Source organism: Macrotis lagotis, chromosome 2, assembly GCF_037893015.1.
Source record: "Macrotis lagotis isolate mMagLag1 chromosome 2, bilby.v1.9.chrom.fasta, whole genome shotgun sequence".
NCBI classification, from domain to species: Eukaryota; Metazoa; Chordata; class Mammalia; order Peramelemorphia; family Peramelidae; genus Macrotis; species Macrotis lagotis.
In genome coordinates, this window is record NC_133659.1 from 298,519,957 (window position 1) to 298,533,579 (window position 13,623).

General features: G+C 35.8%; 1 protein-coding gene across 3 annotated transcripts in view; it reads left to right on the forward strand.

Annotated features, from left to right (window-relative positions):
- Window positions 1-13,623, forward strand: part of TMTC2 (transmembrane O-mannosyltransferase targeting cadherins 2) — a 525,981-nt gene that overhangs the window by 196,365 nt on the left and 315,993 nt on the right. For 2 of the 3 annotated variants that reach the window (XM_074226527.1, XM_074226526.1), the window contains one exon: window positions 5,577-6,147. The exons of the other annotated variant lie outside the window; for it this stretch is intronic. In XM_074226527.1, coding sequence (XP_074082628.1) covers window positions 5,577-6,147 — 571 coding nt within the window. The remainder of the gene's footprint in view (window positions 1-5,576; window positions 6,148-13,623) is intronic. 3 annotated transcript variants of the gene reach the window in all.

Genomic DNA, 13,623 nt, shown 5'->3' on the forward strand with positions numbered 1-13,623 from the left:
GACTTGCCCAAGGTCTCAAAGCTAAGCAAGTATTAAGTGTCTGAGGCCGGATCTGTGCTGCTTAGCTACCCCAATTACAACTCATAGTTTTATCAGTTTTCTATTTGGAATTAAATAGCATTTTTTCATTCTAAGTCCTTTGAAATTGTTTTGGATCATTGTATTGATCAGAGTAGCTAAGGCTGAAAGAGATTTTTGGAAGGACTTTTGGTATCCCTCTTAGACACATAATGTTTTTATTGACTGCACATTCAGTTTAGTCATTTTACAGTTGTGTGTCTGACTCTAAATGACCCAATTTGGGGTTTTCTTGGTATAGCTATTCGAGTGGTTTGCCATTTCTTTGTCCAGCTCATTTTATAGATGAGGAACTGAGACAGTTAAATGATTTGCCCAGGGTCACATGACTAGAAAGTGTCTGAGACCAGATTTGAACTCATGAAGATTCCTGTCTCCAGTCCCAGCACTCTCCATTGAGCCATGCGCAGAAGGATGCCTTAATAAAAACTCATATCTAATTGCTAATGGTGATGCTATGCTCTGAAAAGTTTTTGCCTTTGTGATTCACCTCTGGCAGGCTCCCTTAAGCTGGGAAAGTTTTGAGCCAAGTCATCCAGCTTTAGTTAAGTGGAGGGGCTCTGCACCACATCAACATGAGCATGATGAATATTTCCTCTAAGCCCCTCTTGAAGATATCCTCATAGAAGAGATGAAGCTGCATTGATGGAGGATGTAACCATACTGTTAGTTGTAGATCTAGCTGAAAGGACACAGAAAGTCTCTTATCCAACCTCATCATTGTACAGTGAAGGAAATTGAGTCTGGCAAAGTTTAAACTTCTCCAAGGTCACTCAGGATGTAAGTCTTCCTACTACATCCAATATTGCTTATTGTCTTAGATCACTGATTGCAAATAGCAGAGAAAGATTGAAATTCAAGTCATTTGGATCCAAAATTAATGTTCTTTCCAATGTCTCACTCTGTTCTTCCTATCAGTGACCCCTCCGGTTCATCATAAGACTTATACTTAAATCCTTGCCAGCTCATGAGGACCTGCCAAACTATGTTCTTTCCTGGCATAACTTTTTAAAAATAAAACTTTGAAGGTCTGAATATCTGTCTATTTTTCCTCAGAGCAATGGTTATTCTTTATTTGCTGGTACAACTGCAAAGACCAATATAAATGCTTTTAGCATTGAGTCTCCACAAGACTAATCAAGATAGCAGGATATATTTTTTTTCCCACACCATTGATGAGTTTTAGATTGTTTAGTCCTTGCTGACACGTTCTAGAGGTAAAATAAACAGTGACATGAACATGAACATTAGAAATGGAAGGCCCACAATGAGTGTATCCAAGAAAAGGTTAAATCCTTCTTAAAAATTGGCCATTAAAAGAAAATTAAAAATTTAAAAACTCTGGAGGTGAATTATTATTTTTGTTTCAAGTGACAGTGTCTCAGTCTCTATTTCCTCCAGAATGCTGAGACTAAAATAATTTTCTTTTACATAATTTGTTCTCATTCTTCCCATAATGTCTAGAATAAAGTTCCTTCTGTCATCCTTCTGTCATAATCGACATTAAGTCGTGAATTAAAATCCAGAAATTAAATCAGTATTGAAATTCATATTTTGATTCTTTCCCCCTGTATCTGATAGTATGTGATACTTCTTTATTGCCATTTTAACTGATTTATAACACCAGGAGAATTTTCCCTTATATTTATTTGTGATATACTAAAAGGCAAGGTACTGTAGATAGAATGCTAGTCTCAGAGTCTAGAATTCTTGAGTTCTACTCCTTTCTCTGCCAGTGATCCTGAGTACTCTCCTAAATTCTCAGAGAGCCATAGTAAATCTTGAAAACTTAAGTTACAATGACAGTACAAGATGTTTTGTCACTGGGAGTTCTCATCATCAGTGGAATCTCTGATCCACAATTTGGTCCATAGTCATGGTAAGACAATACATTTATGCCATTCAAGATCTTATGCCTGTATATTTCTTGATCTTTCAACATATGGCTGTTTAAATGAACCTTGAAATAACTTTCATCATGGGCATATATGTAATCTGTAGTATGATGTTCAGATTTTTACCAGTATTTTCTTGGTCGTAATGGTTTGGAAGGACTGCAAATCTCACAGCAATATATTTTTCAGTTCTATTTCTTGTGTATTGAAGACTCACTGGTATACTCACCCGGTATAACATATTTTGTATAGTCATTGTATTTTTTTCTCTCCCCCCATTTCTACTTTCTTCATTTTTATTTCACCAGAGAGGTATTCTCTTGATTTTGGGGTATTAGAGAAATCTGACAGCATTCTTTGAATCTTTTCAATTCCCAACCTATCCGCTACTCATTTGTCAAAGCAGTCTTCCTTAAATACAAATCTGTCCTTGCCACTATTCTAATCAATAATATCCAGTGACTATTATTATTAGCAGACTCAGTGAATAACTGATTAGTTCATTGGGATAGAATATTGGCCCTGGACTCAGGAATATTTGAGTTCAAATAGCCTTGTGACCCTGAACAAGTCATTTAGCCTCCATTTGCCTCAGTTTCCTTCTCCGTAAAACTGCAGTAATAATCACCCATAATACACCAAGGTGTATATATAATATAATACCAAGGTGTATTATGAGGATAAAATGAAATCATATGTATAAGATGCTTTCTAAATCTAAGCATGTTATTTTAATGCTACTGCTGAGGATAATGCTGAAGATAAATACATCTAAGATAAACAATTTGACATTTTACAACTTTTACACTTTAACTCTATTCTACCTTTCATGAATTCTATGGTTTATCCAAATTGACTTTTTTACTCTTGTCCACAACTGACATATCATCTTCTGTCTCCATGCCTCTGCCCTGGTCACCCCCCCTCTTCGAGTCTGTTCCTTTAAAATCCCCAGTTTCCACGAAAATATTTCTTAAGCATCACTTTGAATGTGGTTATTCCTAATACCTCTAGCTAATGTCTTCCTCCCCAAATCATCTTGTCTTTATTTTGCATATACTTTCATCTCCCTCCCTCACCCTGCTCTCCCACCATAAAAGGTGAGTTCTTCCATTTCATGATTGTCTTTGAATTTCTAGTGCCTGTGTCTGGCACAGGGTTGATGCTTGACTGATTGATAGGAGATCCTTGTTGATTGATTTGTAAGAGTTCTGTGTTCTGTGTAACCTATAGTACATAAGGATTTCATGTATTTGTGTATAATTCCATAAATCACTACTTGGAGCCATCTCTTTACATCCTTATTATACTGAACTGATGATTGAAGTGGTTTCCAGAGTCATGATCTGATCCTTCTCCAGTTTAGAAAATGCCAGTCCCCTAATGTGTCATGACCCTTTCTACCGTTCCTGTATTAGGTGAGATTATTAGTCCCTGGAAAGACTGTTTTATCTCTTAGCTGCCTGTAGCCCTTGCTCCAAATGTGAACATGGTGGCCATTATGTAGATGTTTCTCCCTGATGTCAGTGATATTCATACTAATGACTGAATTAATGCTTGAGTGCAAAGGTTTCATCCTGGCCTTGCTAGAAGATCAGTTGTATCTGACAATGCTGTTTGGCAGTTTGTCAGTTCTGTATTTCTTTTAAATTTTAATTATAACCTATCAAGTCTTAGGCGATTACTCCTAGGTTAGACTCTGATGAATGTCATTGCAGGGTGTTTTAATTTAATGGATCCCAAATAACATCTGTTTCTAATGTTTTAAAAGCCAATTTATATGGAAATTCATTTAGCACAAAGTCAATACATACAGACTTGTAACTCTTGTATTCTGCATAGAAAAAAATCAAAACTCAAAGTCAAACTATTAAAAGATGGTATGCAGTCAATTAACTTAGTGTTATTCAAAATGTGGTTTCATCAAGTCTATTGTCCCTTCCTCAAATGCCACAACCAATTATAAGGCATTCAGAATGTTTTAATACTCTGGAGAAATTCATCTGATAGAGAGAACTGTGGAAAAATAGATAGGATTAGTCCATTGCAAATGAAGTTTACTTTAGAGTACCAGTACCCATTGCTTTATGCTCTTAAACCTGCCTTCCTTGGCACCCAATATCTTTCAGAATGAATGCTTTTGAAATCTGCAGCCTTGTTTTATGCCATCTCCTCTGCCCCCAAGATGCTAATGACTTAGTAGATGATTCCCAACATCATGATCTGATGATAATTCTCAAAGCCTTCTTGGTCTCGAGGCAACCGAAGCCACCTCCTTCTTAGTTTTCTAATCATGTGCTGCCAAGGAAAGGATATTATACTTGGAGAAGCCCTGGGTTTGAATCTTCCTCTTACATTGAATGCATCAGAGACATGTAACTCTTGTACTTTGTATAGAAAAAAAGAGAAATTCAAAACTCAAACTGTTAAAATAATGTGACAGTCAATTATCAGAGTATTAAAGTATGGTTTCATCACTTGTGTGATATTGAAGAAGTCATCTTCAACCTCATTTTCATTTTCTCATGTGTTAGACACAACTATATCTCTATAGTTCTAAGCCTGTTACCTTAATCTATTTTAATACTGGAAACAAAAAACAATGGAATAATGTCATGGATAGACTAATGGACAAAAATGATTTTCAGATCTCGATCTTTTTTATTTTTTTGTACCCTTAAAATAAAATCTATTAGACTTTTATGTGAGATGTGATGGGATGAGAAGATTACTTGGAAACTCAAATCAGCAACTATTTATCAAACACCTTTTATAATTACAATGATGAAAAAAATACCTTATAATTCTGTTGCTACCTTCAAAGAGCTTACAGTAGGTTGGACAGAGTGGAGTTGGGAAGAGATGTTTACAAAGTAAGTATGAAAATCTTAACAATATATATCCCTCCATCTGTTAATACTTCTGCTGAAGCCCTGGTAACACTTACTAACTGGAAGGTTTTAAAATCTGTTCTGTTCACTGCCTGATGTCTTAGGGACTGCTTACTGCATTTATGCGGATGGCAAATTGGGAAGTAGGGAAACTTTCTTTGGTTTGGCATCGTCTATGTTAGGTGTTTGTTGAGGCAATATTTACTACATTGTGTGTCATATTATCCAAGGTGCTATTAAGTAAACATGAAAAGCATTTTTGCCTTATAGCACTTCAAAGACTATTTGGGAGTCAAGAAACATACACACATGGAACATTTAAATAGCAAGGAAAAATGACCAAATGAGACAACTGGGTAGAAATAGCTGTAGGAAATCAAAATGGGGAGCTCACACGGCTTGGAGCGATCAAGAAAAATCAGTGGTGGGACTCTAGCTAAGTCATAAAGGACACAGACAATTACAGTGAAGGGGAGAGGAGAGAGTTCCCCCCACCCCAGCGATGATAGTCTTTCTTTGTCAGTTTGTCAGTTCTGTATTTCTTTTAAATTTTAATTATAACCTATCAGGTCTTAGGCATTTATTCCTAGGTTAGACTCTGGCTCATCCAGCAAATAGCATTAGAACTAAGGGAATGATATAACTGCATTTTTTCCCACTTAAAATGTATTTTATTTTTAATTCTATTTTAAAAAATAATTTTGTTTTTTAGCCGAGCTATCAAGACTAATCAGGATCTTCTCCCAGAAACGCCATGGACTCACATATTCTACAATGATTTTTGGGGAACTCTTCTTACCCACAGTGGCAGCCACAAGTCTTATAGACCACTCTGTACTCTTTCTTTTCGTTTTAATCATGCCATTGGAGGCTTGAACCCTTGGAGCTACCATCTTGTCAATGTTCTGCTTCATGCGGCAGTCACTGGTCTCTTCACAAGCTTCTCCAAGATACTCCTTGGCAATGGACACTGGACCTTCGTGGCCGGTCTAATGTTTGCTTCCCACCCAATTCACACCGAAGCCGTGGCGGGCATCGTAGGAAGGGCCGACGTGGGAGCCAGCTTCTTCTTCCTGCTCTCTTTGCTGTGTTACGTGAAGCACTGCTCCACCAGAGGCTATTCCTTGAGTACCTGGGGCTGGTTCCTAGGGACGGGACTCTGTGCAGGTTGCAGTATGTTGTGGAAGGAACAAGGTGTGACGGTGCTGGCCGTGTCAGCGGTCTACGATGTCTTTGTCTTTCACAGACTGAAAATGGACCAGATCATACCTTCTATGTACAAAGTAAGTGAGTGTTAGCTCTTGGGTCATTGGCTTCCTGAGGGATAGAATTGATCGGTCATCTATATATTTAAGAAATTGGGTATATTTGCAGCTCTTCAAAGAGGATATAGAATGAATGACTAAAGAATTCTCTTTTCTATCATGAGAAAATGAAAGAATCATCCCAGACCTTTCAACATGAGGCTGGATTTCATTTACTAATTGCTTTAATCTTTCTGTGCTGAACTCAGTTTTATTCAGTCATTGCTTCACTTAGATCTCATTGTAAAAGTGACCTTTGTTTATATTCATTCTGTGAAGAATATGTGTGTGTGTGTGTGTGTGTGTGTGTGTGTGTATACATACTTCTTAAAATGCTAAATAAATTTGGAATGAGTCTGGATAGCATTTATGATTTTTCTTATGTCTCCATTTGAAGGCATCATTTAATATTTGATGGAGTCTGGGCTTATGTTCAAAAGGATGTGAGTTCAGATGCCAAATTTAGTGACTGTGTGAGTCCAGGACAGTCATTTAACCTCTGTGTTTTTCAGATAACTTTCTACTGATCTACTAAGTCACAGACAATTTGTATTTTGCATTGATGAAGGAACTTTACACATTGTGAGTCCCTCATAATGAAAAGTCTCATTGTCATTTCCCTCTTTCTCTGTTTTCTTCTAATGTCATTAAAAAATTCCAACAAAGGGACCTATCATGAATGTGTGTTACAAACACTTGTACAACAACTGGTCAGGGAGAGCTAAGAGTAAAACTCCACTCTTCCTGCTCTGGTCTTGGAATCAGGGGGATGGGAGTTCAAATCCATCCTCAGATACTTGACTCTTGCTACTTGTGTGATCTTGGGCAAGTTACTTAAATCCTGATTATCTGGCATCCAGGACCATCTCCAGTTGCCCTGATTTATATCTGGCCACTGGACCCAGGTAGCACTGGAGGAGAAAGTGAGGCTGGTTACTTAGCCTAGCACCCTCCTCACTCAAAGCCAATTCACATGCTTGTCATGGAAGCACCTTCCTAATGTTGTGGTCTTCTTCTAAAATGAAGGACAACCATTAGAACAAGTAAGTGATACAGTGGAGCTTTGGGTATGGATCGCTCCTTTTGTATGTTATCTATCCTTGGAGATTATAAACTCCTTGAGGGAAGAGAATATCTTCCTTTTCCATTAATTGTATCTCTAGTATTTAGTTTTTTGCCTAATAAATGTTCAGATTAGAACTCTGAATGGTGCCATGGTGAATGTTATGTGGTTGTTCAGTCCTGATGGCAGTGGTGCTCATATTAATATTTCAAGCATTGCTTTGATTTAAAGGCCAGCACTTTTTCAAATAGCATTTCATATATGATCCTGTTTGATTTGATCTTCACAACAACCCTATGAAAAAATTTACATTCTACACATTAGGAAGCAAGCTTGAGATGAATAAGATTTTCCCAAAAGTAACACAGTTAGCAAATATCCAGGGTAAAACTCCAGTTCCAGTTTTCCTGAATCCAGATTTGGAAGAGGGGCAAGATGGCATCCATTGGCCAGGGTTCTGGTCTTATAGTCATGAAAATGTTCTAGTCTGCCCCCTGACATCTTCTATCTCTGGGATCCTAGATGAATCAATTAAATTGAAAATTGAGACCAACTGTGTAGGATCCTAAGTTGTAGGTGTGTTGCTCTTTGTCTTTGTTGATAAAGATACTAACTTTGGATCATACAAAAAGATGATTTTCCTTTTTCTAGGGTATGATCTCAGAATGGCAAGTCACAATTGGAAGTACCTGTGCTAGCTTGTCCATTAACTGAAATTAATCAATCTTTTCCTTTCCATGTTTGCTCAAATACAGTACTGTTTTAGAAGTCTTGGGAGCCTTTGGCTACTATGCTAATTCTTTCATATACTTATTGAATAATTTGCTTATAAAGTTAGAGGAGAATTTGGCCAAGGACCCAAATCAGAATAAATTCACCTTTTTTTTTTCCTGAATTTCAATTCAATGTGACGTTTGGCAGATATTTCCAAACCCCAGTCATGTTTTAGGTAAACTCATTCCACCTTTCTTCCAACCCTCCATGGAGATTAGAATAGGGAATTATGGTTCTGGAAAAATGCCTTGAGAAAGCTGCCAATCGATTGGTGTTGAGGAAGCTGACATTCTTTTCTGCCCAAATTTTGAGGTTCACTTAAAAATGAAATGGAAAAAAATCAAAAGGAAGGAAAGGAATTGGAGGTGAGGAAACCTGATGAGTGTTTAATGCTTTAAAAAAATCAAAATTGCTGATTTTTCCACTTAGGTATAATAATCATTAAATGTTTTTGATCGGTGAGGAAGCATTACTTTTGTAGTTGAAACTCAAATAACAAATATTGAATGAAGTTATTTTGGTGATTTCGATGAAATGCTGAAGCTTTATAAGAAAACTCTGGCTGAATTACAAGGTCTATAAACAATATGTCTTTTGCAATTCCAGATCTTAATTTTAAATCATTCTTATGAATAGAATCTGGGGCAGATTTATTTACTTTCTTCCAACTAATATCAACAAGAAACCAAACAGCCATTATATGTGCAGGACCCTTTGCCTGGTTATGGTGATGGAAAAAAGTCCTAAGATGGTTTCATTGCATATGCTCCCTGGGAACTTTAAATCTAATTGAAGAGACAAGGTCAAGGGAGGGAAATAAATCAATATCCAAAATAATATATGATAGTCAAAGCTGCCAAATGAGTGGCAGGAGGAGCCCCAACATTAGGATATAGTTCAACAAGGGGGAATTGGTTCTGCTAAATTTTTAGTTTTAACAGTTAGTAACTTAGAAAATGAATCTATTAATGCTACATTTAGCTTTGCAATTTTTTAGTCTGCCTAAAAGAGATTTTCCAGCTATGGCGAAACTTTTCTTTAGAGATAATAGTGATTCTAAGGATAATGATGATGATGAAGATGAGGATGATGACGATAATAAAAATGATTATAATAATGTTTTTTATTAAAGATAATAATGACAAAATTTCTATAGTATTTCAAGGCATACAATATGTTTTAAATGTTTTACATCATTGATTCTCACTAACAATTCTGTGAGGTAGTTACTATTTTTATTTCCATTTTACAGATGAGGAAATGGTTTGCGAGTGTTTAAGTGAATTGATCAGAGTAATGATAGAATTCAAACATAAGCTTTCCATTCTCCTAAGCATAACTATCTATCCCCTGGGGAGACCACCTAGTTGGCTAAAAATGGATTTCATGGCTCCTTTTCATATGTCACAAAGCACAAACAATGAAGGAGCAGCTAATTGTAGTTTAGTGAATAGAACACTTATCTGGACACTGGAAATTTGAATACCAATCTCAGCTTCCTACTGACTATCTGTGAGAATTTAAGTTTTCAGATTCTTACCTGCCTTGTGTGCATAATAAATTAAATTGAACTAGCTGATTAAAAAAATCACTTGTATATATATATATATATATATATATATGTATATGTATAATTTACTTTGCATATTAAGTTAAACAAGACTAAAAAATACCATTTTATATATATATATGTATATGTATAGTTTATTTTTTATTGCTTACAGATATGTATTGGTATAGTTGTGTAGAATTCCCTTTAATTTGCATATTAAGTTGAACTAGATGATTAAAAATAACACTAATATATCCATTTATCAATATCGATATGAATATTGATGTCGATGTAGAGATAGAGATAGAGATAGAGATGTAGTTTAATTTTGGTTTTTACAGATATGGATGGGTATACCTTATACTGGAATAACTGTACAGGATTCTGTTTAAGTTGCATATTAAATTATACTAGATGATTAAAAACCAGCACATAGATAGATAGATAAATAGATAGATAGATAAATAGAGATATATGTAGTTTACTTTGTGTTGCTTAAAGATATGGATGGGTATACCAGAATAGCAGTATGCTATGGAATATGTAAGATTTTGTTTAAGTTGCATATTAAGTTGCACTAGATGATTAAAAAATGGCATTGATATATGTGCATATATATAATATGTATAAAGTTATCTACATATATATGTAGTTTACTATTTGTTGTTACGTATTTGGATGGGTATACTGGAATAACTGTGCAGGATTCTGTTTAAGTTAATAACATATTAAGTTGAACTAGATGATTAAAACTAGATGATTAAAAACAGTACTAATATATAGATACATATTTACATAGATATGTATTTTGCTTTTTGTTGCTTATAGATATGGATGGGTATAATGGAATAGCAGTGCAGAATTTTGCTGCACATTCAGTCATGAAGGCAATTTTTCCATAACTTAATCATACGATCCATCCCAGGACTTACATGGAAATGAAATTTAAAAATCTGTTTCTTTTAAACCAAACAGGATTGCAGAAATCTACCTTTGAATTCAGGCATGAACAGCCATCACCTCTGTTACACATCCAGCAGTCCTTGAATTTTGCTTGAGGACTTTCAAAAGGGAGGGTCAGAAGGGGGCATTGTGTCTCCTGGGGTAGCCTATTCTGTTGCTAGATATTTTTTCATTCATCTGGCAAGCATTTATTAGATACCTATTACTTGCCAGACATTTTATTAAAACTAGGTGATACAAAGACAAAATGAAACAGTTCCTGCACTCAAGAAACTTGCATTCTATTAAAATCATAATTGAAAGTCTTTCTTTGCCTTAAGATCACATGTGCCTCTGCATCTGCCCATTTCTGCTTTCAGGGCAGTCAGTCAACAATTATTTATTAGCTGTTTATTATGTACCCCTGTGCTAAGCAATGAAGAGGCGATACAAAGAGAAAGACAACCCTTCCCTCAAGGACATTATATTCTAATGTGGGAAGATATCACCTAAAAGAGAACTGAGCATCAGAAGCTGTTGGGGAAAGAGGTCCCTGAGTAGGAGGGCATGGTGGTTTAGTCCAGAGAATGAAGGATGGCTGTTCTAGTCCCCCCCGCCCCCAAATACAAGCTTTTGGAAGAACTCAACAATGAGAGAAAGCAGTGAACAGCAAAATCTAATTCCTATTCCACACAATCATCCTTTAAAAACTGAAAGATAGTTTTAAAATTTCCACTCTGGGTAAACATCCCCATTTCTTTTAATCCTTTCATGAATTCAAAGATTGATTCATGCTTTCTGCCTTTTTCTGTATATTCTGCAGCTTTTCAATGTCTTTCCTAAAATCTGGGGCATAAAGGTGAATACTTCTGATCTGAATAGAAAAGAGCATAGTAGGATTATCACTTCTTTAGCTTCTGACATGCCTCTTTTAATGTAACCTGAAATCAAATTAGCTTTTTGGGGTGATATTATATAGCCAACTAATATTGAGCCTGTGGTCTAGATTCCCCCCTTTCATCTTTTTTGGAAAAAATATTGTGTGGTCAGACCTTCTCCATCTTGTACCAGAAAAACTGATTTAAAAGTTAATTTAACCAATTTTTCTTTTTTCATTTTTTGGGGGGTTGGGGGAAGGAGAAGGAACTGTGATTTCATCAGAATAAAGAGCGTCCAGGGAGGAACTATTATTTTCCTTAATATTGGAGAGTTTTCTCAGCTATTGAGATAATAGCTTGTATGGGAGCATGCTCTCTGTCGTCATGGATCAGAGGCAGGACCTGAAACCCAGGTGTCTGTACTCTGAATCTGACTTTCTAGTTACTATGTTATGCTATTTCTCAGATCATTTCCAAGCTGTTCTTTATTTCACCTGCTTTAAAACCACTGTTTTCAGAAATTTCTGACTTTATCCCTTCTCTTTCCTTCCTAAGCTGATTTTCTATCTGCTTATTCATCTCAGTCCCTCTCCTCTGAAACTTCCACATTTCTGATTGCAGGGATTTCCTGTTGAAACTACTCCACATTTCCAATTAGAGAGAATTTCCAAATCCTATTAAATTTGTAGGGCCCAGAGAGATTTAAGAGCAATGTTAAAAGAGGAAATGAGGAGAGAGCTTTTTCCAGTCCTTCAATGATCAGCTCTATGTAGAAAACTCTAGCTCTCTCTATTCAGCTCAGATCTCCAGTTCTGCATCACAACCTTTGGGGCATCTCAAACTCAGCATGTAGATTTTTTTTCACCCAAATCTTTCCCTCTTCTGAACTTCTCTATTGCTATCTTATTATCTATTAACACCATTGTTCCAGTCACTCAGGTTCACAAACTTGGTATCATCCTCAGTTCCTTACTAGAACTCACTGTACATACATGCATACATATATACATAAATGCTTTCACAAACATATGTCTGTCTGTTTATCTATCATTCATCTATCATCTATCTATCTATCTATCTATCTATCTATCTATCTATCTCTCCATCTATCCATCCATCTAATCTTTATTTCTATTTACCATCTATCTATCATCTGTCTTTCTGTCTATGTATCTATGTATCTATGTATCTATCTATCTATCTATCTATAATCTGTCTGTCTTTCTATCCAAACATCCATCCATCCCTCCATCTATCCATCCATCTATCTATCTATCTATCTATCTATCTATATTTCAGGTTCACAAACTTCATACCATCCTCACTTCCTTACTTAATCTCACTATACTCTCCAAATACATATACATGTATATACATATATACATGTGTGTTTATATGTCTATTCACACATGTATATAATCATCTTTCTCAACACTTTGTCTCTCTCACTGTTTTATAACACCGTGTGTATATACCTAAGCTAGCTAGATATAGTTGTATATATCTATATATTGTACCCATATAGCTTTATTTACTTTTCTCAATCCACGTAGCTATTTCTTTGGATTCTTATCACCTCATGCTTTGACTTTTTCATTAGTCTGTTTGTGGGTCTCTCTGACTCAGATCTTTCCTCAATGCAGTCAGTTTTCTACTCAGCTGCCATAATATTTTTTCCCAAAGTGTAGATCTGACCATTGTCACTGTTTATTCATTTTTTAGTAGTTGTCTAACTTTTGTCTCATTTGGAGTTTTCTTGAAAAAAATGCTGGAGTGATTTGCCATTTCTTTCTTCAGGTAATTTTACATATGAGAAAACTGAGGTAAAAAAGAGTCGAGTGACTTGTTCAGGGTCATTCAGCTAGTGTCTAAAGCTGATTTGAACTCATGTTCCTGACTCTAGGTCAAAGATGCCACCTGCTGGCCCTCATACAATTAAGTGTCTGAAGGGTTCCATAGCTATGTAGAATATGAAAGTTGGAAGGACTTCAGATCCAGAACTTTATTCTCAAACAAGGTACTCATGGTGAGTTAGAGTTCCTAGTTTATATAACCCAACGATAATCAGATCCACCAAAATATTCATTCCTAGCTTCCTTTAAAGGAGTTTTGGAAATTTCACTCTTGAAAATTTTTATTTTGAAAATCTGTGTCATATCAATCCTTAGATGATAAACTTAAATGAATTCAGGATTTCAAATGGGATATAGTTGTTCCTGCCAGGGATCTACGTCCCAACCCACTTC